We start from the raw sequence: 22203 nt of genomic DNA on the forward strand, positions 1-22203 counted from the left end.
AGATCTGCTTTAAAGATGCCTCACACACATGCTGGCAGGTTGGTGTTCATTTCTCTACATGAACTTCTCCATAGAGCTGCTTGAGACCCTTTTGCCATGATGGTTGGCTTCCCCCAGAGTGAGTGACCCAAAAGACAGCAAAATGGAAACTGCAATGTCTTTTATGACCTAGCCTCAGTTTTTAGTTGTTTTGGGTGAGAGGCTAAATTGGTCCCTGTTATTTTATCTTGGTTGGAAACAGAAGTTTCCCAGCTTCCATAATTTTTATGCCTCATCCTGTTTATCTTCTCTTCATGGTACTTCAGTTACGTATGTTTGACCTTTTAGGGTGTAGAATCTATTATTTTACTATGAAGAGCACTGATATTTTGTCAGTCAGCTTGGCTAAGCTCAAACTTTTCCTGTTGTAGGCAATAGCTCAAATCTCTGTTCAGTTGTTTAGACTTTCACCTAGCTGCTTGGAGTCTCTCCACACTTGCATAGTTTTGAGGTCAGCCAGATATTTGGGCAGAATTTGTATGAAAAATATGGGGTTCTCCTTCTCTGGGTCTCTCAATTCTGAACTTTCTCTCTTCATTTTGAATCTCTTGTAGTTACTCTGAACTGTCTTTCAAATTCTGTCAATAAACTCCAGGTTTCCATTTAAAGACTCTGTCTTAGTGAGGCCTTCCCTAATGATTTAAAAACTGCAGAACCACCTATCCCTTTCTGGTGCTTCATTTTTTTTTTTTAAACATCTTTATTGGAGTATAATTGCTTTACAATGGTGTGTTAGTTTCTGCTTTATAACAAAGTGAATCAGCTATACATATATCCCTATATCTCCTCCCTCTTGCATCTCCCTCCCATCCTCCCTTTCCCACCCCTCTAGGTGGTCACAATTGTGCTTCAATTTTTTACACAGCTCTTACCTATCACCAGTTGACACAGAATGCATTTTAACATTTGTTTACTTTCTGATTTCCCCAACTATAATGTAAGCGCTATGAGAGTAGATACATTTCCCTCTTGTTCAGTGCTATTTCTTCAGTTCCTAGAAAAGCTCAGATTAATGCTTAATAAATACTTGTATTAATGAATGAATCAATGCATTAATTTCTTTCTTTTCCTACCTCTTGTATAGTACCCGAAAGGCAGTGGATGAGGAAGAGGAAGCAGTTGAAGAGCGTCGGAATATGCGAACTATTTGGGTGACTGGCAGAAAAGATTTAACTGAAAGGGAAGCGGCAACTCTTATAGTAGAAGAAGCCAGAATGATTCTGCAGCAGGACTTAGTTGAAATGGGAGTGCAGTGGAGTCCATATTCCCTTTTAAATTCTGATACACACTCATTGACCTGCAGTGAATCAGAAGTAAAAGAACACAAATTTATACCCCAAACTAAGAGTTCTTATAAAAGATTAACATCAAAGAAAAAAAGTAACACAATATTTAATGATTCTTCTGTTACTCATTTACCAAATACAGTGCAAGATTTAGATAAAAGTAGAGAGCATACAGATTCCTTTTATTATAAATTTCAGGATGGGCATCAAGAACGTCAGGTGCATTCCATTTCCAGAGCAAAAAGACAGGCTTCTTTGAGTATACATAAAGAAAAGCTAGGGACCTCTCTGAATGAGGGGAAAGCAAGCACTACGAAAGTTGTTCAGACTCTCTCATCTGAGAACACAAAAAAAGAAGCTTTGACTTTCAGTTCAGAAGAGATGAGTACAACCTCTCAATCTTGGAATCATAGTAAGCATCTAAAACGATCTAGAGACAGTAGCCCTGTGAAAGACACTAGGATGTGTAGAATCAATTTACAAGAACAGACTCTGTCTAATCCTGTTCATTGTGAAGAGTCATTTACTTCAGATGAGAAGAATATGGAATTTAGAAGTCCAGAGCCATTTGCTAAAAACATATCTTTCTGTGCTGAGGGAAGATATAGCAAAGTATCATTCCCATCACTAACAGAACAAAGTTGTTCAAGGAACAATAAAGTATCTAATGATATTCTTGTGGAATATTTTATCACAGGATCCCAGAATAAAAATGTGACTCATCAAGCCACCAGTGTGGTTAGTGAAAATGGAAGAGGATTAGCTGTTGAATCAGAAAAAACAAATGAAGTGCTGATACAAAATGATTCAAAAAACCAGCATGTTAATGTGAAACACCACGACACCCATCCAATTAACCAGTGCCTGGAAAAGCAGTTTGATAAACAGACAAATACTTACACCAAACTGAAAAAACCAATAGCAAGACAAATGCCCTGTGAGAAAGACAGCAGTTATATGAATAGGGACTCAAATGTTATTTTGAAATGTGAAAGTACAAAGTTTAATGCTGAGGAAAATAAATCAAGTAATCTTCAGGTATCAGGAGATAACATAAGCAGCACTGAGATATCCAGTGGAGTACATCTACTAAGTGGAGCATTTGGTAAATCAGGAGGCCAGCGTGAGAATATTCTAAATACCCTTAGAGTACGAGTAAAAACAGATGCTTATGCAGCAGACAGAACTAAAAATAATCATGTTTCTGACTTAGGTTTAGATCTCTGTGATTTTGAAGATAGTTTCTACCTGGATACTCAGTCAGAGAAAATAATTCAACAGATAGCAACTGAAAATGCCAAGCAAGAAGGAGCAAAGGATACCAGCCTGGCAACAGGAATGATGCAGAAGAGCCTAGACAAACAGAGCTCAGTGAGCTCCTTTCAGAAAGAGATTCACTTTACTTTTCCAGGTGAACAACATTCACCAGGAATGACAAATCATTTGAAACATAAGACTGTAGATGCTATGAAACAAAGCACTGATTCACATGGGGTTGATAACCTGACTCCAGAAAGCCCAATTTTTTATTCTCCAATATTAATAGGGGAAAATGACCCATGTTTTAAAGGCAACGAACTTTCTGTTACTGACTCCCAATTAAATAGTTTTCTTCAAGGTTATCAAACACAAGAAGCTATGAAACCAGTTATACCTCTGGTTCCTAAAATGAGAACTCGTACTGATATAGAAGTAGAATGTCTGCCAGTTCCTGAAGCAAGTTTGAATTTGAGTGGTAGTTTACTGTTTGACAGTTTCAGTGAAGAGTACCTGGTAGAAGAACAACCACCTGATGTACAAGCAAAAGAATGCCTTCCTTCTGAAATAACTTCAATCCATTTTGCTGATTCTCTGTGTCTACAACCAGAGGGCCCAGTTAAAAAATCAGATGTGAATGAGAATCAACATAATCAGCAGCCATTGTCTTGTTTCAGTGATGAGTCTACTGTATTTTCAGAAATGGATTCTGCTCAGATGGTTGAAGCTTTGGATAATGTAGACATATTTCCTGTCCAAGAGAAACATAATACTGCAGGATCTCTTAGAGTATTAGAACTGAGTGATCCAGTGATTGTGGGTAATGATTATTCCCAAAGAGAAGTAATTGGAGGAGATAAAGATAAAAGGTCTCAAAAATCCATATTTACTGGGACAAGGCAAGATAGTTCATTCATATGGTCAGGGGCATCATTTGATTTAAGTCCAGGACTACAAAGGATTTTAGATAATGTGTCCAGTCCTCTAGAAAATGAAAAGCTAAAATTAACCATTACAGACTTGCTCAGTTTGAAAGGAAAAAACACAGAGATAAATGACAAACAAGAAGTGATTTCAAATTTGGAGACAAATCAAGTGCAAGGAATTCCATTTTCCCCTAATATTGTGGTAAAAGGCAATATTGACACACTAGAGAACAATGTCATTCATGGTGAAACCTCCTCTCTCTTGCCTTGTAAAGAAAACTGTATAGTTGATGATAATGGACTCATTCCTCCTGTACCATCTGCTTCTAAGTTGTCATTTCCAGGTTTTCTTGGAACATCTGTAAAACTTAGGAAAATTAGTGGTGGTTTACAACTTGATGAAACTTATTCATTTGGCTCACCTTCAGATAATAAAAACTGCGATTTAAATCCAGAGACTAGAAATGGTTTCAAAGATGACAGTCCTATTAGAGACACAAGTTTTTCACCGCAGTTATCACAGGATGGATTGCAGTTAACTCTAGCCTCATGCAGTTCAGAAAGTTTGGCCATAATTGACGTAGTGAGTGACCAAACTCTCTTTCAAACATTCATGAAGGAGTGGCAAAACAAAACTCGATTTTCCATCTCATTGGCTTGTGAAAAGATCAGTAATTTGACATCTTCTAAAAGTGCTACTATTGGTGGTAGGTTTAAGCAAGGTAAGATTTTTTTTTTAATCTTTTACATTTTTATGTAAAATAGTGGACTGAGATGGGACTGAGACTTTTCAGTATTGGATATTAAATGTAATAAGTGTGTTCAAAGTTTAATAAGTTTCAGGCTTCCCTGGTGGCGCAGTGGTTGAGAGTCCGCCTGCCGATGCAGGGGACATGGGTTCGTGCCCCGGTCCGGGAAGATCCCACATGCCGCGGAGCGGCTAGGCCCATGAGCCATGGCCTCTGAGCCTGCACGTCCGGAGCCTGTGCTCCGCAACTGGAGAGGCCACAACAGTGAGAGGCCAGCATACCGCAAAAAAAAAAAAAAAAAGTTTAATAAGTTTCTCCTATGTGGGTTTACATGTGGAACAGCCTTATTGTTCAGCACAACTAGATTAAAAATAGTTACCCTCTGGTATAAGAGATGGGAGACCTCTGGACACATGGGAGGAGAGCTGAGCAGTGAGGCCAAGAGCTCAAGCTGGTAGACTGAAAATGTACACACCACTAGGACACTGTTCGTTCCTCTGGCTCTGATCCATTGTTGTGCCTGGGGTCTAATCAGGCCTGTGTCTGCCTCCTTCCAAGCAGGCCAGAAATCCCATCTAAACAGCCTTTCTATAGCAGCTTCCCACAGGAGTTCCATACCAGTGTTGTCTCCCAGGACACTGACCCAGCAGCCAAGCTTATTGCTGGTGGGGACACCAGAGTTGGTATGGCTGGTTCAGAGGCCAGCATTAGAACAGTGTTTGACAGATCGATGCTTGAGTGCCAGGCATACATACATACAAACAATACCTCTTCTATGCCATTCTGGGCTCTGCCTTGTCTGAGGCCATAGGGCCCTTCTCTTTGGTTATCTTCCTCATCCTCTTTACTTTGTGAGTCTCTGGAGGTTTCCTGTACATCCCTGCTGCTTTAGCTCCTGGTCGTGCCTGGTGTTAGAGTGTGCCAAGCTTACCATTAAACACAGCATTTCTCTAAGAAAGAAATCATATATATATATACATCTAATATCTATATATATATAATCATATGCATATATTAATGTATATTAGTTAGAATATAATTTTGTAAAATTTAAGATGTATATTTTGAAAATGGATCAGACTTTTGTTATGGTACCTTAATGGTGTGACATGGTTTGAATTTAATTAATTAATTAAGTATAGCTGATTTACAATATTAAATTAGTTTCAGGTATACAACATAGTGATTCAGTATTTTTATAGATTATACTCCATGTAATGTTACTGTAAAATAATGGCTATATTTCCCTTTGCTGTACAATATATTCTTGTAGCTGATTTATACATAGTAGGTTGTACCTCTTAATCCCCTACTGATATCTTTCCCCTCCCCCCTCCTCTCCCCACTGGTAATCCCCACTTCTACTCTTCTCAAGTAGAACTTGTACCTCTACTGATAGTCATGAAAGCCTCATAGAACTCTTTCAGGTTTTCAGAGAATTGAAACTTTGGTTAAATAATGCCACGTATTCCTGTCTTATTTCATGGAAGTAATGATTCAGTATTATGGGGGATAGTTGTAGTCAGCTTGACAACCTGTTGTGGAAATCAAAGATTTGATCAAATTTCTTAAATCTCTATATTTATGAATGAGTTTGTTCATAAAGTTCTGAGTATTTGTTTGATCTTCAATTCAGGAAGCATATGTGTTAATGACAAGTTTTATGCACTTTCATTGTTGACTAGCTCTTTCCATTTTTCATTCAACAAACATAAAATTGAGTACATTTTCTGTGCTAGAGGTTAGAGGGATAAAAACATTCACTTAAATTTAACAAATATGTGACAGTTATTTTCCAGGTATTGGGGATATAATTGTAAATAAGATGGATTAGTTTTTGACCTATGTCTGTGCAATTGAAAGGTGTATTATTTTAGGAAAAATATTGACTCAAATACAAAATCATACCTAATTCTTCACTAAGAAGTAAAACTCTTGATTTTTCTGGAGTTTCTACGTGTTAAGAATTGCTAAATTTGCTACAAAATTTTTGTAGTATGCAAGTGGTCTTTATTTTTGAGTTATAGAAATTCAAAATGCAGCTTTTGGAAAACTTTAAAAAGTTAATTTTAAACTATCTTAGTCGTTATTACAGATCTCTTTTAAGAAATCTTTGGTAGATTTTTCATAGTGACAGTTATCTTAAATGATGGGAAGCCTAGGAAGATCTTACACCTAAAAATGACTATCCACATAATGCATATTGTAGGGATCTGAAAAATTTGCTTATCAAATAATTTTTTATTATATCATTTTTTTTAGTATTCAATTTAGTGGTTTCATTTTCAGAGATTTTTAACTATTTCACTTTGGTTTTACGTAGTTAGTTCCTCTCAGGAAAGCCCTATTGGAGTTGATGGAATTCCTGTTAAAGGTTGTGATGGCACCTTGGTGGTTGGACTGGCAGTATGCTGGGGTGGAAGAGATGCTTACTATTTTTCATTGCAGAAGGAACAAAAGCATTCTGGTAAGTAATCACTATTTGGTTAAGTTACCATATAATTTTAATGTAACCTCTATGAGGATAGTGACTTGTTTGTTGAGAATAGTTTCCTGATATTTACCTAGAATTTATTTTTTAGGATTAAAAAAAACCTTTAAAAATAGTAGCTATTGTATACATTATTTCATATATTAACTAGAATGACGTTTTGAGAAGCCACCCCCCTTACTGTCTTCTGCTTGTCACATGTGGCTGTTAATACTGTGTTTTCTTCTTCGGGGTAGTGGATCCTTAAGGACTCACTGGCCACCTTGAGGATTTGCTTCTGAAGACTGGATCATGGCAGTTTCTTTCCAGGCTTTTATCCTCCTATCGACTGTATCTGGAACTCATTTAGAGGCAGTGATGAGCTAGACATCTACAGTAGTTGAATCACACAGCCTTTGGAGAAGTCTTGGCATTAAAAGGATAGGACCTAGGTATAAATTGTGATCTGATTATGGTTGTTGGATACCTAGTTGATTGTTTGGTTTTAGACAGAAGCAAAATTAATAAGGAAACATTTTAAAAGATGCCATATAATGTCTGTTCTGAGTAAGCATGAAATATTTTCAGTTGTTTCATAGGAGAACATCTTAGGATAAGTAATTACTTGAACTTCTTTTATTTTAGATGTAATTTTATACATTCATACTAAAATTCTCTCTGAAATGAGTTCCTTTAAAATTCATTTCAAAATAACTTTTCTTTTTTTAATTCCACATTCCGAGAAGTGTAAATTTATTTTTAGGAATCTTAATGTTTAGAATTTTCTCCCACCTGATTAAATAGAGCATTATAAATCACCTAGCCCAATCCTTAATTTTTAGATTACAGAGCACTTCATCTATATAGCCAACATGACCTGGATAACGTCTTGCTGAACTAAACTGAGGCTTTTGAGTCTTTTTCAGTCTTGGCACTAAAGATTGCTGTTTCAAATGAATGCGTGTACTTTTTGCCTTAAGACTTTTTTTTTTTTTTCTTTTTTTTAAGAAATTAGTGCCAGTTTGGCCCCACCTTCTCTGGATCCAAGCCTGACTGTGAAAGACAGAATGCGGCACCTTCAGTCTTGCTTTCAAAAGGAATCTGATAAAGAACGTTCTGTTATCATCTATGACTTCATCCAGAGCTATAAAATTCTTCTTCTGTCTTGTGGCATCTCCCTGGAACAAAGTTATGAAGATCCTAAGGTTCCCTGTCTTATCTAAAAGAATTTTACATACTTCAAAAAATATTTAATTTTAATGTTTAGGGTTAATTCTTAAATGACTTGGTATTTATTTAGCTTCAACAATACAGCTTAAGTATTTTAGAGTAGTCACTTCTTTGTCCAATAACTTCATCCACCCAGAACAGATTATTATGCACCAAATGCCTCTGTGTAGATAAAACCAGAGATGTCACACATTCCAAGCACTAAAGTTCACATCTTTCTTCAGAGACTTAAACAATTTTCATTTTGGTCATAAGTTCTAAATTTTCTGTCTCATAGTAAATTAGAAATGAAAGGAGAACTGTCAGATTTAGATATATGATAGCCGGGTGTTTCAAATGTCCATGAGGATAGAGGCAGAAAATAGCAAAAGCATACAGATATAAGAGATCACAAAGCATAGTAGTTAGAGGCCGTTAGTATAGGGACAAATGACCTTACTAGCCCCTGAGAACTTTTCCATATAATAGCAAACTATGATACACTGTTCATAATGATGACTCTGAGTTATTAAGGAAAGAGTAACTTATGTTGTTGTAATATACACTTAACAGTATAATGCACTTTCAGAAGACATTTATTTACAGGATCATAGCCCTGAAAAGGGATATCGTTTTTTCCCTTCTGTTGAGACTGGATACATGAGGTGTGTGGAATATTAATTTTGAGTTGAGATATGATACTAATTGGTTGTTATTATCAATATGATCAATGATAATAGGATAATATTTTAGTTTCTTTAGCTTTTTTGGCAAAGATTTTTGAAGGCAGTATCAGGTAAGCTAATGATACTATTCTTTCCTATACTTCAAACCAGCCTTGGTTTATATGTGATAAATTTCATATAGTTTCTAAACTGACCTTTACTGGATATAAAAGGTTATTACCTAATTTTGATGTTCCAGAGCCCAAAATGAGAATATGGGTAATATGAGCTTATTAAAGCTGTAGTAGTATCCCAGATTTATATAGCACCTTTGGCATAAACTATTTGAAATATTCCATACTTGGTTTTCTTAATCATAACATTTTTGGTGTAAGAAGAGAAGCTATTAATTTATAAAATTTCACTTTTATAAGAGACGTTTGCCAACTTTTACATCAGACTCTCTTATTCAACACCCCTAAAAGGGTTCTGATCACCAATTTCTAATGGTGGGGGGGGAGGGGGTTTCGCTGTATCTCCAACAGTTCTCTGGGTACCAGTTGGGTGTCCTACAATTCAGCTCAATTCTGTTACTATCTACCTGGAATGAGCATCAAATCCCATAAGTTAAGGGCTCAGTCCCACAAGCCCCCAACTTCAAACACCACTTGCAAGCCCAGCTCGTTACCTGTGCTTCTGGTCAACCAGCTATAAATAAATCAGATTCCCACAGCCCCCTCCTTGAGTTTGATTAATTTACTAGAGCGGCTAACAGAACTCAGGAAACCAGTTTACTCACTAAATTACTGGCTTATTACAAAGGATATTAAAGGATACAAGTCAACAGCCAGACGAAGAGATATATAGGGTGAAGTTTGTAAGAAGAGGCGTGGAGCTTCTGTTCTTTTTAGGCTTGCCAGTCTCCCTGCATCTTCATGTGGTTACCAACCCAGAAGCTCTCTGAACCCTGTCCTTTTGGGTTATTATGGAGGCTTCATTACATAGGCATAATTGATCAAACCATTGGCCATTGGTGATCAGTTATCCTCTGGCCCCTTCCCCTTCGCAGGAGTTTGAGGGGGTGGAACTGAAAGTTCCAGCCCTCCTATCACAGGGTTGATTACTGGTGGCAACCAGCCGCCATTCCTAGGTGACCTAGGGGCACTCCAAGTCACTGCATTAGCATAATTAAAGACACCTTTATCTCTGTTGGGAAGACCCAATTTATATTTCTTATTATAATTTACAATATCGCCCCTCCCCACCCTGTAAAACTACATTCTAGACCTATAAAAGAAGTAACCAAGTCATTTAGTAATTATTGAAATTATGAACAAGGCTTAGATTTCCTTATTCTAAATCCAATTTCGCTCTGCTAGAATCAAGTATTAGAAAATACAGGTCTTCTAGTCTCATAGGGAAGCTAACAATAGCAGTCAAATCACTAGTTGGGTGGTCATGGTGACAGGGCCTCATCCTTGAGAGAAATTCTGTAGGCATTCTAAAACACTGGATATGAACTTGTAATGGTGAAATATTTATGTCTCACTTCTTCCAATATTGAATAAGCCACTCAACTGTACAATTAAATATGCTTAAAATAGTATGTTTTATATTATGTGACTTACCGCAATAAAAAAATTTTTTTTAATTAAATAAACCTAAAACTATATAGGCCCATCTTTATTATAGTAGTAGGAAAGCCAAAATTAGCCTTAGTGGAGAAGAATCCAGCTGCATTTTCAGAAACATGACTTTTGTTAGCTGAAAGGCATTTGGTTTTCAAGCCTACTTCTGAAGTAGGTCAGCAGGAGCATTGCAGTAGTGGAAAAGTATAAATTTTCCTTCTTTGAAGGCCACCGCTCTTATTGGTAAAAGATGAGTTATTTTTTATACCAATTATCCTTTCCTTATCCTGGTACAATTATCCTTTCCTTCTCCTCTCCTGGGAAGACCATTGAATAAGTATTAAGTGAAAACGAGTGAGATTAGAAATGAGCTTTCTTTTTTCCCCTTTTAATTTAAGGGTACAGAAATATCTTTGAAAAATCAAGAAAATATTCTGATTGTTATCTCATTCAGGTGGCATGCTGGTTACTAGATCCAGATTCCAAGGAGCCGACTCTTCATGGCATAGTTTCCCGTTTTCTTCCTCATGAGCTTCCACTCCTGGAAGAGATAGAGACTGGCCAAGGAACTCAAAGCCTAGGGCTGAATGTCACCACTGAGCATTCTGGGCGATACAGAGCATCTGTAGAGTCCATTCTCATCTTCAGCTCTATGAGTCAACTTAATTCTTTGTTGAAGAAGGAAAACCTTCAAGGTAAAAACACAGTTCCTGGCATTTTTACGATGTTATGAGACTGGGGATAGTTATGTATTTAGCCACTCTATCACAGGTGGATAAATTATACTTCTTATGCAGACCCTTTCTTTTGATTGTCTAGTGCAGGAATCAACAAATTTTCTTCTGTAAAAGGCCAGTGGTGAATATTTTTGGTTTTGCAACCTAGACGGTCTCAATCACAAATATTTAACTCTGCCATCACAGCACGAAAGCAGCTATAGACAATGTGAAAATGAGTGTTCCAGTAAATCTTTATTTACAAAAACGGGCATCTGGCCCTAGTTTGGCCATAGTTTGCTGACCTTTGGCTCTACTGTAATGAGGTGAATTAGTGGCATCTTCCTCATTTATTCCTAATATTATATTTGAATGTTATCAAATGGTTTTTGTTCACACTTAGAATATATCTTTTATGGATTTAAAAAAATGAACTGTTTTCTTTTTAGAGCTATTAACAGTTATTTTTTTCAGCCAAGGGTGTTTATGTGAATCTTTTTTTTCCCTTGTGACAAATAGCGTGGATTTATTGTGCAGGCTGCTGGCCCAGATTGAGTACCTTGACTTCGGAGAGCATAATATATGTTTATGGTGAAAATGAGGAAGTGGAACAAAGTTGGCTTCATTGTGAGGAGATATAAACTGTGGATTTACTGGCTGATTAATAAATACTAGAAACAGCAGACTGATGAATTCACAGAGACCAGGGCTTGAATCTGTATTATTTATTTGTGAGGGACCTTGGGCAAGCTATGTTAACTCTCTAAGTCTGGTTCTTATTTTGTAAGTATTAAATGAGACAGAGAACTTAGTGCAGTGTTTGCCACAGAGCAGGCGCTCATTATTGTATTCCTTGATGATTATTATTACTGCTAGCACAAACCCTGTGTGCTGGTAATAAAGTTCTCCCCAACATCATTGGGGTAGAATATACAGAAGACCAGACTGACTTATTTGCTCACAGGAGACTTCCTTAAGTGATGTTAATTATTAGCTCTTCAACAGGCATTGTAGTATTTCAGACAGCTTCTTTAAGCCAATCTAGGCAGGCCAAGGAGTGGGAGTATGCAGCGCACATACCTCAGGCTACTTTACAATAATGCTGAATGAACATAGCTCATTCCCTCTTAGTCTGACTAGTCTGCCCCTAGGATAGGCATCCTGGGTAGTCTGTATAGTTTCTAGACACTGACATTTGACGATGGTGATATGAATTAGTCTGTAACTTTTTAGATATTTGTTACCCATTATCAGATTTGTAAGTTTTCAGTCTGATTGGGAGGGGATGGTTCCACTATTTAAAGACAGTTTTTCACCTATTAAAAAAAAGAAGACTGACTTTCCTTTCCAGAAAAGCACAAGAAACCCTCTAGATTTGTAATTTTTAACTTTCACAATTTCTTTCTATGTGCCTTGAAAGCTTTTTTTTCCCTGCAGATTCAAAAGTGGGTGACCACGAGGTGTTAAATGCATTCTTGTACAGTGTTAAATATTTCTTATTCACAGAATCCATAGAATTGAAGTACATTGAGATAAGGGAGTCTTTTGGAGAGAATGTGGACAGCTATCAAATTTTATTTGAAAATAATTATTTCAGGATGTGCTTGTTAATTTTAATGGGCCTCCAGAATCTTCATCTTTTTCTTTTCTCATCTTCTTGCCTGTTGGAGAGGTATGTTCTAGCTGACTTTCTCCCCATAGAGAGCTGATTTTTGTTTGGGTATGAATTAATACTAATAGTACAATGTGTCTTTGCTTAATTTGAACCAGGACAAAGTATCCTGTCCTCTTCACATTGATCAATTAGGTCCTTTCTAGATAGTTTGAACATAGATTAGATGATTTTCTAGGTATGGAGTGAGTTGGTTTCTCTCTTTTTCAAAGGACCTCAGCTGTACAGATTTATATTAGTCATAATCTTTCTTTCATGATCACTATCATCATTGGTCCATGTATGGTCCTCTTATTATTCACCATTATTTTAATAATATAATGATAACTGTTAACTCACATTCATAACTTAGACATTTGTCTACCTTTGTGCTCCTCCTTCCTTGTACATCCCAAGTTTTATGTTTATCATTCCCTTATTTTCTTATTTAAATTTTATTTTTAATTAAAAATTTTAGCATATATATGTCTAAGTCCAAACAATGTATTATTTGGTTTTGCTTGTTTTTGAACTTTATAAAACATCTGTCACACTATGTCTTGTTTTACTTGCTCTGCATCATGTTGGTAAGTTTCCTGCATATTATTGCAAGTATGTGTAGTTTATTGATTTTCACTGCTCTGTAATATATCACTGTTTTGTGTGTGTGTGTGTGTGCGTGTGTGTGCACCAAAATGTATTTACCCATTTTCCTCTTGGTGAATGCTCAGGTTGTTTCTAGTTTTGTTTTATTTTGTTCTTTTGTTCTGCTATAACAGGTATTTCTCTATAAATATTCTTATAAATTTACATGTCTCCTGCTACACTGGGCAAGAATTTCTTTTGCATGTAGAATTGCTCCATCTTGGAAATGGGAATATTCAACTGTACAAGATTATGTTAAATTGTTTTCCAGAATGGTTGTATAAAGTTTGTTCTTTAAACAGCAATGTGAAAGAAATCTTGCTGATTACGTTGTCTCTACTTTGCCAAGTCATTGGTTGTAAAATGACTGTAATTTTTCTTTCTTGTGCTTTGTTTTTGGTAAGAGAGTTACTCTAGTTTCATGGAATGCGTTGATGAATATAGCCTCTTTTTGTTCTGGAGGAGTTTATGTATCGTAGGAATGATGTGTTCTTTAAAAGTTCGGTAGAATTTGCCTGTAAACTCTCTTTATGGAAATATTTTTAACTACTACTTTGACTTCTTTAATAACGGTAAGATTATTCAGTTATATCTTTTGGTTATGTTTTGGTAAGCTATATATATTTTTAAGAATTTATCTAAAGGTATTGCTGATTTTTTATATCTCTGGTTTATCTGTTATGTCATCTTTTTCTTTCATAATACTATTGTTTAATCTCACTAGAAGTTTATCCAATTTTTCAGTCTTTTTAAAGAACCAGCTTTTGCCTTTGATATTTCCTGTTGTTTTTGTTTTCTATTTCATTGATTTCTGTGAACATTTATGTAATCTCTTTTTTTCTAGTTCCCCTGACTTTATTTGCAGTCCTTTTTCTAAATTCTTAAGTTTGACACTAAACTCATTACATTTAAAATCATGTTTTTCTTTTCTAATTTAAGTACTTAAGGCTATAAATTTTCCTCAAAGTTCTACTTTCATTATATCTTACAAGTTTGACATATATTGTTTTCATTGTTTTATCCTAAATATTTAACATTTTCTGGTATGCCTCTTAGACTTATAAATTATAAGAAGATTGTTTTTAATTCTCAAATAGTTGGAAACTTTTATTTCATATTTTCATTATTACCTTCAATCTTTATTGTGTTGTAGCTAGAGAACATGTTTGTATAATACCCATTCTTTGAAGTCTTTTGATAATTGTTTTGTAACCTAAAACTTGAACTATTGTGTAAATGTTCTGTGTGCATATAAAATAGTATGTATTCTAATTCTGGATGCAGAATTTTATAAATGTCTGTTAATTCAATGTTGTTGTTTAAATCTTCTATATCTGATTTTCCCTGTAGTTCAGGTAATTTTAATTTTATATGTTTTGAAACTATTTTATTAGGTGCATACAGGTTTAAAATTGATGTATTTTCCTGGTGCATTAAACCTATCATTATGTTGTGACTAGCTTTTCCACTAATATGATTTTTACTCAATCTATTTTTTGGAATGAATATGGCAGCATCAACTTTCTTTTGATTAATATTTGCCTCATATATATATCTTTTCTTTTCTTTTCTTTCTTTTTTTTTTTTGAGGTACGTGAGCCTCTCACTGCTGTGGCCTCTCCCGCTGCGGAGCACAGGCTCCGGACGCCCAGGCCCAGCGGCCATGGCTCACGGGCCCAGCCGCTCCGTGGCACGTGGGATCCTTCCGGACCGGGGCACGAACCCGCATCCCCTGCATCGGCAGGCGGACTCTCAACCACTGCGCCACCAGGGAAGCCCCTCATATATCTTTTTTTTCTACCCCTTTAAACCTTCTAGATCCTTACTTTTTAGATGTCTTCTAAACAAAGTATAGCTTATTTCTTTTTCAAACTATCAGGTTTTTTTTTTTTTTTACAAATTTAGCAATTTATTATGATGATTGATGTGTTTCTATTCATTGTGATTATTGACATATTTACACTTTCCTGTTTTGTTTCTGTTCATCTTGTTTGATTTTGTAGATAGTTCATTCGTAGCTGTGCTCTGTTCTAATGATTCCATACCTGCAATTCTTAGGGATCTAAATCTGTCATTTGTTGTTTCTGCTGAGTCCAGTTCATACTTCTTTGCTATCTTATATTTTTTATAATCTTTGTGAAATTATACAAGATTTGATCAGTAGAGCCCTGCAGGGCTTATTTGGGGGAAGTCTTCCTCTAGAAAGGCTATGCTCTGGCTTCTGCTTGTTACTAAGCTAAACTTCATCCAAGGCCTACATTAGCTTTTCTTGAGAGTTTTGGTTCAGAACAGAAGTCTGAGAATCAGCTTCTCCTCCTATTGCTACTCCAAAAATCTATTATTCCCTCAACCTTTTTGCAGTAGGACTCCATTCCCATTGCAACCCTGTTTCTTCCTACTGTTTATGAATCCAGGCTGGCTTCCTACCACTCTTGACTCTTCTTTTTCTGACCCTAGTTCCTTATTTCTCTGGTCCCACATCACATGAATTTCTGCTCTGGTTCCAAGTCTCCAAAGCCAGGCTCTGACTGCCCAGTATGTTCTGACTATTAGAGGCCAGTAGCTCTCAATTGTTTGCTTTTGGGGGTGGTTACAGGTGTCCTTTGCGATTTCGCCTGCTGATTGAGACCAAGAGTGCCTTAAAGAATGTGTGGGGGCTTCCCCGGTGGTGCAGTGGTTGAGAATCCGCCTGCCAATGCAGGGGACACGGGTTCGATCCCTGGCCCAGGAAGATCCCACATGCCGCGGAGCAACTAAGCTCATGTGCCACAACTACTGAGCCTGTGCTCTAGAGCCCATGAGCCACAGCTGCTGAGCTCGCATGCCGCAACTACTGAAGCCTGCACGCCTAGAGCCTGTGCTCCACAATGAGAGAAGCCCGTGCACCGCAACGAAGAGAGCAGCCCCCGCTCGCCGTAACTAGAGAAAGCGCGCGTACAGCAATGAAGACCCAACACAGCCAAAAAAAAAAAAAAAAAAGTGTGTATGTGGAGCTGGGGAAGGCAGGCCAGGGTTACACAGAGTCCTAGTGACCCATAGTACTGGAGCAGAAATCTTTGTTATGGATTTTTTTCTTAACAATTTTAGGATAGCATTTCCCACAGAATGTTCTATGGACACTTACTTTTCACAATGTTAATAAGTATTATACAGCTAAAGGGTTTTATGGTCAAATGATTTCAGACTTTTGGTTAAAACAAAATTAAATAGTTGTCTTTGTTCATTTCTACTCAGAACCTTTAATATATTAACAGGCATCATGAACATCTAAGAGTAATTTATAAATGATGAAACTCATAGTATACAGTGTCTCTCAATCCCAGCCTTTTATAGAGTATTTTTGAGACTAATATTCTAAAGAACATACTGGGAAAACTGATTTAGAGTGACTATTCTGTTGAGAAATGTCAGCAGATAGAAAAATACTCTGATTCTTCAGGAATCTTATTCTTTACTCTTAGAGCATTGGAAAATATAAAGCCTTCATGTTTAGCTTTGTGCACGCCTGCATACCATGGGACCAGGAATACTGGAAAAAATTTTGGTGAATTAACCTTTTGTAGTCAGCTTAGCAAATTAGATTGGCTACCTTGTTCTTGCTAAGAGTAGAAGCAGAAACATCATCTTGGGAGAAATGCAATCTCTTATAATTCAGACTGTTGTTCATAAGATTGCCTGTTTTACTCTGCATGGACACAGATAGTAATCCAATACTCAAGTGGAAAAGTGGAAAGTACTTTAATACCTTTCAATGATGGTTTGATAATGCTGCTCAAAAGACTGGATCTTGAAGGATAACTTAGTAGCATCTCTGATTCTCCCAGAAAAATTCTATGTATGTTTAGGTAATCATGCTGATCTAGTCACTTAGCTGGTGAATTAATGTTTTTTGCTTTCTTTTTTTCTTCCAGATGTCTTCTGTAAAGTGGAGATGCCCTCCCAGTACTGCTTGGCCTTGCTAGAACTAAATGGAATCGGCTTTAGTACCGCAGAATGTGAAAGTCAGAAACACATAATGCAAGCCAAACTGGATGCAATTGAGACTCAGGCCTATCAACTAGCTGGCCATAGTTTTTCTTTCACCAGTTCAGATGACATCGCTGAGGTTGTATGATGGGAATAAAAAATTTAGAAAAGTCACTTTTAAAGCAAAAACGTGTGTGTGTGTGTGTGTGTGTGTGTGTGTGTGTTTCATAAGTGTGTTTACCTAAATACCAAAGATCAGTAAAATAAAACAATCAGTTAACCAGAATACTTTGGAGATAGAATATTCTAACATCTCCTTTGTAAGTTTATACCTATATTTATGAATAGGAAGGTAGTAAAGAAGTATCCTAGAATGTGTGTTCCATAAGGAGATTTGCCTGGAACAGAAGGGGCACCCAGTAAATACTTTTTGTGTGAATGAGATCCATAGTGGTAGTTGTATAACAGTGTAGGTGTTTCTCCATGAAGTTAGTCATTTCATGAACTCTCACTCCTTCTTCACTGCAAAATTAGATATTTTTCTTAGGTGTTAGTGAAAAAGGGATTTTGGGAACGCTCTGCTTTTTTAAACCTACTAATATTTTTATCATCTTAGATAAATTTTGACATAGTTTACTCTTCTCCCCCGCCGCCCCTCAAAAGTTGGTGTTCTCTTCCCTCCCCACACTCCATAAAGGGTGGTTGGGTTGTTTTAGAGGAGTTACCGATACAGGGTGGGTGCTTACTGTTGATATCTTTGAAGTTCTATTGTTATCTAGATGTGATTCAGTATTATAGCATATTGGTATTATAGACTTTAAATCCAGACTTCTTGGGTTTGAATGCTACCTGCTCTATTTATTAATTAACTCTATAACCTTGGACCACTTCATTAACTCTATATCAGTTTCTTCATCAGTAAAATACCTCATGTTAGAAATACCTCATAGAGTTGTGAGGAATAAGCAATAAATGTAAAACACTTAGAACAGTGCCTATCTCACAGTAAGTGTTGTATAAATACTATATAAAGGGCTTACGCATGCCCCCCCCCTTTAGCCACAGTTACGTGTTTTTAAAAAATGGGGAACTTTGTTTCTCCTAATCACGTAGTACATTTGTATTGAATTCAGTGGTGTTTTTTGGGGTGTTTTAAAATACTTTCTTTTGATTGCTTTAGTCCACAAGTCCCCAAGCCAGAACCTAGCTCGCTACACCTAAAATTACATGGGGAACTTGTCAAAGATATAGAATCTCTGGATATCAGCACAAGTAGGCTTGGGGCAAAGGCAAGAACCAGTACTCTTGTGATTCAGATGGGTGCAAAGGCATGTGGGCCTTAGGCCTAGACCAAACTCTGGCCTAGAATAAAAGTCCTTTGATATTATTGGCTTGTTCTTAGGTCTTCATGTTAAAATGGAAGTTATGTTAAAGGTAATCTAACATTTTCATACATTGATTGTTTTATCCTTGGTGATTTTAAGTTGAATCTTTCAGATAGGCAAGATGTTACTAATCATCTAGAGCTGCAGTGTTCAATAAAGGAGTCACTAGCCACTTATCTCTGTTTCAGTTTAAATTAATTGAAATTAAATAAAATATATCAATTAAGTTCCTTAGTCATGCTAACCACATTACAAGTGTTCAATAGGCGCAGGTGGCTAGTGGCCACTATATGGGACAATACAAATATAGAACAGTTTTATTATTGCAGAAAGTTCTTGGATGGCACTGGTCTTGAGAAGGTATCAGCAAAATATGACTTGCAGGCCAGATCTGGCCTGCCACCTGTTTTTGTAAATAAAGTTTTATTGGAACACAGCTATAGCTGTTCATGTACTTATTGCCTGTGGCTGTTTTCATTCTATAATGGCACAGTTGAAAAGGTGTGACAGATATTTACTGTCTGGCCCTTTGTAGAAAAAGTTTCTGACTCCTGGTCTAGAGGGAAGCATGGGTTAGTAGAAAGAAAAAGGACTTTAGAGTTAGAAGACTCTGGGTTCTAATTCTTAATTCTACTACATTTTGGGCATGCAACTTTGAGCAAGTTTCTCCAACTGTCTAAACTTTGCAGATTTGTCATAAAGTTGTTATAAGGATTGCATGTTAAAGCACCTAGCCTGATGGCTGGCACATAGGAAGTGCTTAATAAATATTAGTGTCTCTTGCTCCCATCCAGTTCAACTCCCTCAGTCACAGATGTGTTAATTAAGACCTGAAGAGAGAATTTATGTGTGAAGTTTTTATAATTAATTCTGAAGGATTCACCAAAAATGGAAGCTTAAGATAAAACTTGAGATCTTTAAATTGTCTTAATTATGATAGGTCGTCCTTCCTGGGGTTGTTGATTTATTGTTATTGTAATAATCTTTCATTTTTTCTATTCAGTTATTTTCTTCTCTCTTCTCTGCTGCCATTCATTTATATACTCTTTGATATGTATATTAGAGTTGCCTGATTAAATACCAGCACTTGGTTAAATTTGAATTTCAGATGAACAGTGGACAATATTTTAGTATAAGTATGCTCCATGTCATTCAAATTTGACTGGGCATCATGTAATTTTATTTGCTAAATATAGCAACCCCAATCCTTATGTGTGCATACGTTCATATCTATATAACACAGTCTTTGGGCAAGTTAGTTATTAACATCCATAGTAAGCCTCAGTAATTTTCATGCCTAGGACCCCAGTTATTCACACTACTTAAAACTGAAACCAGATTTTTGTTTCTGTCATCACCACTGTTCTAGGGAAACAGGTATATCTTTACTTCCACCCCTGGCCCAACTTGTAGAAAAAATTCTCATGCACAGGGTTTCAATTTTTAGAATTATTATTGGGAAAATAATCCAAGGTTCAATAAATCTTACTGAAAGTATATAAATGAATGAGTAGAAAGAGTAGATAGTGTTCTGAATTGCCTAAATTGGAACCCCTCTAACAAGAACTAGTGAGTTTAAGGTATACATGGGATCTTCCCTCTGACCCACAGCCTGGATCCCTGTTCCGTGTAAGCCTAGTTTCTTCAGTGGGTGCTTACTGGCCACTCCCTAACTTTCATTATTGCTGCATTGGATCAATCACCTTCTGGCTTTTTGTCCAGGGCCTCTCAGGGTCTAGCCTTGTGGTAGTGGAATTAGATGGCTTTTTGGGCCCCTTCCTACTTTAGTGTTCTCTGAGTTTTGTGATCACACAATAGCCACAAAGGCTCCCATGTTTATCCTCTATGGGGCTTAAATGATCAAGCAGCCGCATTGGTTACCACATCAAGGAGTATTTAGGTGAGCTTATAATCAGAGCAACCTAAAGTCGCAATGCCAATAGTTTGTCAGTCGTTCAGCACAGAATATATACATTCTTGTGTTCTTGACTGTTTAAGAGCCTGGTGTTGCTATTAATCTAATACTGACTAAATTAGGGTATGGACAGCCTACTTGACATAAGATTTTATTGCCATTATTTATTAAATGTGATAATTCCAAATTGTCCAAAAAAATTCTTACAACCCATGTTGCAATGTATAGAATCTTTTCTCGAATAACTTTTTAAAATGTTTTCTGAATGATAATACTTGTGATTTGATTCTTGACTAAAGAAGCATTAATTTCTTGCAGGTTTTATTTTTGGAATTGAAGTTGCCACCAAATGGAGAGAGAAAACACCAAGGCAGCAAGAAAACTTTGGGTTCTACCAGAAGAGGGAATGATGATGGATGGAAGCTAAGGCTGGGAAAACAGTTCAGCACTAGTAAGGTGCTCTTTGGGGCAGTCACAGGGCAGAATCTGAACTACTTTTAGCATTTTGGTGTCCTGAAAGAATGCTGATGAAATCAAGATCCAATGTAGTACACCATTTGAACTTATCCAGACAAAAACAAATTGGTTTTTTGTTCAGCTGCCCACAAACACTATGGAAACATTCCAGCATGGAAAATCTGGATCATAATCTGAGTTAGCAGTTGTGTCCTTCCTATCATTAAAACAGTGTAAAGGTTTGTAGATTCAAACCTTTACCTATATAGACATTAATTATTGATATGCACTACTCTTGGACTTCTAGTATAATATAATTTCTGTCGTTATATGAACATGAACAGAAAGGTATGGAAGAATTTAAAAAATAAGAAGACAGTCAATATAAATAAAAGTTTGTTTTTTTCAATTCCAGAGCAAAATAGTAAGTTTTCCATGCATTTGTTTTGAGAATCTAATCTGTTAATTTCAAAGTCAAATTGAATCACAACCCATGGAAACTGTATACATGGGACAAAAGAGAGAAAGCCTTAATTTTATACTTTTACTGAATGAATTATCAATGGAAAATAAGGATAGAAAGTACAGCCACAACAGCCATGGAGAGAGCAGTCCAAGTTGCCATTCTGTAGAATTTTGACCATAATATTATTAATTATGACTTGCCTGCCCCGGGGAAGTTTCCACAGCTTCATTCTGTAGCAAAACTTTTTATTTAATTGCATTGGCCCTTTTACCTTACAAGTTTTTGTTCCTTAATGGTTCATTGAATGTCTGTAGCATGGAAAATTCAAAGTTTTAAAAATAAATTTCCTTGTTACAAAGACTATGAAAGTATTATGGCAAAAAGAAGGAAAAAAAAAAGACTGGGAAACTTACAATCACATGAGCAATGGAGGAGGAAAATATAAAGGAAAGAGATGATGTAAACAATTGGGTGGGGTGTGGGGAAGCAGCTGTTTTACTAAGTTGACATCTCATTGATTTTTTTTTTTAATAGTAGATGTAAATTGACATTACTCAACATTAACATGTTTACATTTTATAATCTATAGTTATTATAGATTTATCATTATGGTGATTTCCAAAAAACCCAAATAGTAATTTTATAATAGTAAAGTTGAGTTTAGATACAGGAGTTATCAAATTTAGTTTTGAGATTATATTGTTTACTTAAAAGAGATTCTAGTTTGCTATGGAATTTGGACAAGAATCTGATCCTACTTTATTATAATTCTTT

General features: G+C 36.3%; 1 protein-coding gene and 1 pseudogene across 1 annotated transcript in view; both read left to right on the plus strand.

Moving 5' to 3' along the window:
• Positions 1-22203, plus strand: part of POLQ (DNA polymerase theta) — a 115220-nt gene that overhangs the window by 63973 nt on the left and 29044 nt on the right. Inside the window, exons 16-21 of the mRNA XM_032631419.1 lie at positions 1124-4230; positions 6581-6724; positions 7736-7932; positions 10684-10924; positions 17153-17346; positions 20826-20963. Coding sequence (XP_032487310.1) covers positions 1124-4230; positions 6581-6724; positions 7736-7932; positions 10684-10924; positions 17153-17346; positions 20826-20963 — 4021 coding nt within the window. The remainder of the gene's footprint in view (positions 1-1123; positions 4231-6580; positions 6725-7735; positions 7933-10683; positions 10925-17152; positions 17347-20825; positions 20964-22203) is intronic.
• Positions 4652-5145, plus strand: LOC116753116 (annotated as a pseudogene).

This window comes from Phocoena sinus, chromosome 4 (genome assembly GCF_008692025.1).
Source record: "Phocoena sinus isolate mPhoSin1 chromosome 4, mPhoSin1.pri, whole genome shotgun sequence".
Taxonomy (NCBI): Eukaryota; Metazoa; Chordata; class Mammalia; order Artiodactyla; family Phocoenidae; genus Phocoena; species Phocoena sinus.